The sequence below is a fragment of the Monopterus albus genome, unplaced genomic scaffold, assembly GCF_001952655.1.
Source record: "Monopterus albus unplaced genomic scaffold, M_albus_1.0 scaffold7.1, whole genome shotgun sequence".
Classification (NCBI taxonomy): Eukaryota; Metazoa; Chordata; class Actinopteri; order Synbranchiformes; family Synbranchidae; genus Monopterus; species Monopterus albus.
Genome location: NW_018127887.1, coordinates 4,115,640 through 4,118,202, shown reverse-complemented (window position 1 = coordinate 4,118,202; position 2,563 = coordinate 4,115,640). Strand labels below are relative to the sequence as shown.

The 2,563-nt window shown below is 42.9% G+C and overlaps 1 protein-coding gene across 1 annotated transcript in view; it reads right to left on the bottom strand.

Annotated features, from left to right (window-relative positions):
* The window catches only part of LOC109974903 (transmembrane protein 168-like), a 6,515-nt gene extending 3,958 nt beyond the window's left edge, over window positions 1-2,557 (bottom strand). Inside the window, 2 exon segments of the mRNA XM_020625362.1 lie at window positions 1-9; window positions 12-2,557. The exon segment at window positions 1-9 is cut by the window's left edge and continues 338 nt beyond it. Coding sequence (XP_020481018.1) covers window positions 1-9; window positions 12-786 — 784 coding nt within the window. The 5' untranslated portion in view covers window positions 787-2,557.
* Between the last annotated feature and the right edge of the window lie 6 nt (window positions 2,558-2,563).

Genomic DNA, 2,563 nt, shown 5'->3' with positions numbered 1-2,563 from the left:
CCGCCACACCAAGAAAGGCTGCCAGCGCTCGGTTACAGAGAGACCACTGAAGTAAACATCCAGCAGAGGGTCGCAGATGAGCTGGCTGAAGAAGCAGGCAAGGGCGAAGGGGTTCGTGGTGATGTCCAGAGACTTGAAGAACAGCACAGCGGTAATGACAGCAAAGCAAACCAAGTTGGCAAGAGCCAGGACAGCCTTCATCCGGAGGGCAACCATGACCGTGGCCAGAGCCACCATCAGAACCATCACACTCAGGGACTTCTGGATGAGCAGCGCTGTGCTGGCGGCAGCGAAGCCCGCCAGTTCCAACCGCTCTGCCGACGTGAGGAAGGCAGGACGGTACCTGGTACATCCCAGAAGTCTCTCCAGCAGCGCCCACATTGTCCTCAGGGCCACGCTGGCCAGCAGCATGTAGTTGGCCACCTGCTCCTTCATGTCGCTTTCCAGAGCGGGACTATTGAGGAAGCAGAGCAGACCCAGCAGGAAGCCGAACAACAGGTGGATTAGGCTGAGGCTGACCCTCTCCATGTTGAAGTAGTAGTACAGTATACTTGCAATTCCGATGACAAACAGAGCCAAAATGAAAATGACAAGAAGAGTAGACTCCGCGGTCCTCTCCCACCGGGCATAGAGCCCCAGGGACAGGGCGACCAGCAGGTTGAGACTGGACAAGTAGCCCAGCCACCCAACAGACGACCACACGTTCACATCACCGTTGATTTCCTCCAGCCTAGTCATCGCTGCATGAAGGCAGTGGCTAACACAGTAGCGTAAAAAACGACACATTCTGATATTAAAAACAAACTATCCAAATCCAAAAACAGGCACTCTGCTAACTTAGTTGGTTTACTATCCGTTCTGAGATCCCGCAACACCCAAGTTTAGCTAGCTGTTGAAATTAGCTAGCATAGCAACTGCTAGCTATCAGCTGTTCATCTTTACACCGGTCAGCGTTAGCAGCTTAACATTCACATCTTGAAGAAGGCTGTGTTCTTTTTATCCGAGGTTCGATACAGTAATGAAACGACGACTTAAACTCTGTCAGGAGCGTGAATGACATATCAGTTCAAAAAGTTTGTCACATCAAAAGTTTTGTCAGCAGACAGTCGCCATGTTTCCGCTCCAACTACGGCAAGTGCCAAGAGTCAGATTCTGGTCCCAATACTCAAACATTTCGATATGCCGTTTTGTTCTTACGGATTAATTTAATAATAGGTCATTGATTGACAAAAAATAATAATAAAAGGTTGTCTTTTGAGCTGACTTACTTGTTTCCAAAACCTTCAACAGCACTTTCCATGGATCACGAGCATTAATTACTGAACGCGCAGGACACTGGGCATCCAGATCCTCTGTAAATGGAGTTATTTCTCGTTTGGAAGACTTAGCGCTCAGTTAAAGACATCCTGACCACAAAGAGATGATAAAACAATTTACTTTTACCCTTAAGGATGTTTGCGGCACCAGTGGACAAACCTGAAACTAAAGACCTCCATTTATCATGGGATCAGCTTCCTTTATATCTATGTTCCAGATAACTCAAAATTACATCTGGCTGCTACTGTAGCACTTTAGTCAACAATGTTCAGTTAAGCAGCATCTATAAATGGCTTGTTCTGTGCTCCAAAGTACAAGCAAAAATGTATCAGGACAATTGCTGGGATTTAAAACACAGTGGAAAGATGAGTCCAAGTCTTACCACTGCAACGCTACCTTTCTCAATAGTCTGTTTTGTTTTTTTTTCAAACTATAACAAAAATAATACAGAAGATGTGATCACAGTGCCCAAACTGCCTTAAAGTCTAGGTATAGTATGTATAACAAATCTAATATGAAAATTATTCAATTTCCATTAATGTTTTAGCATATGACTTGCTCTACCTCCTAAGTCAAAAAAGCCCTGTCATAACTTTAAACTATAAACAATGTAGTACTTTAACTGTTCAAAAAGTAAAGGCAAAATACACAGGAAAAACCCCACACAGACACTTTGCATTGACATTCATTTATAAAAGTAAAATTCAACCATACTATAAGCACACATTGTTCTGCACTGTTAAAAATGCTGAAAATGGGTGAACCATCTCATGCAAATGGGCCAAAAGAAACAGTGGAAGACAAATACACCAATTAAATCACAAAACATGCTTCTTCAAGGTCTCAATAAGTATGGTACTAGAAAATGTTTTCTTCTGTTAAAAGAGATATCAGCAGAGAGATGTGCATCAAGTGGAAATGATACAAGAACAGCAGCACCACACTGCATTAGATCAACACTGGAAATGTTTCCTGTTTGCCATTTATAGTACATGACAAAGAAGAACTTGTCAGTTTGCATGTACTATGTGGCCAAAAGGTTTGAGTTTCATTTTCTTCAGGGACATGAAAATCTGCTTGCAACATAACTGTGAACAAAGAAGGCACAAAAAGACTCACTGGTACTAATTTATAGGCCCACCATGCTGGTTGTAAAACCATCATCACAGGAAAATAATTATATTTTGTGACACCCTTTGGGATCAATGATAAAGTGCCACCGACAAAAAAAACAAACAAACAAACC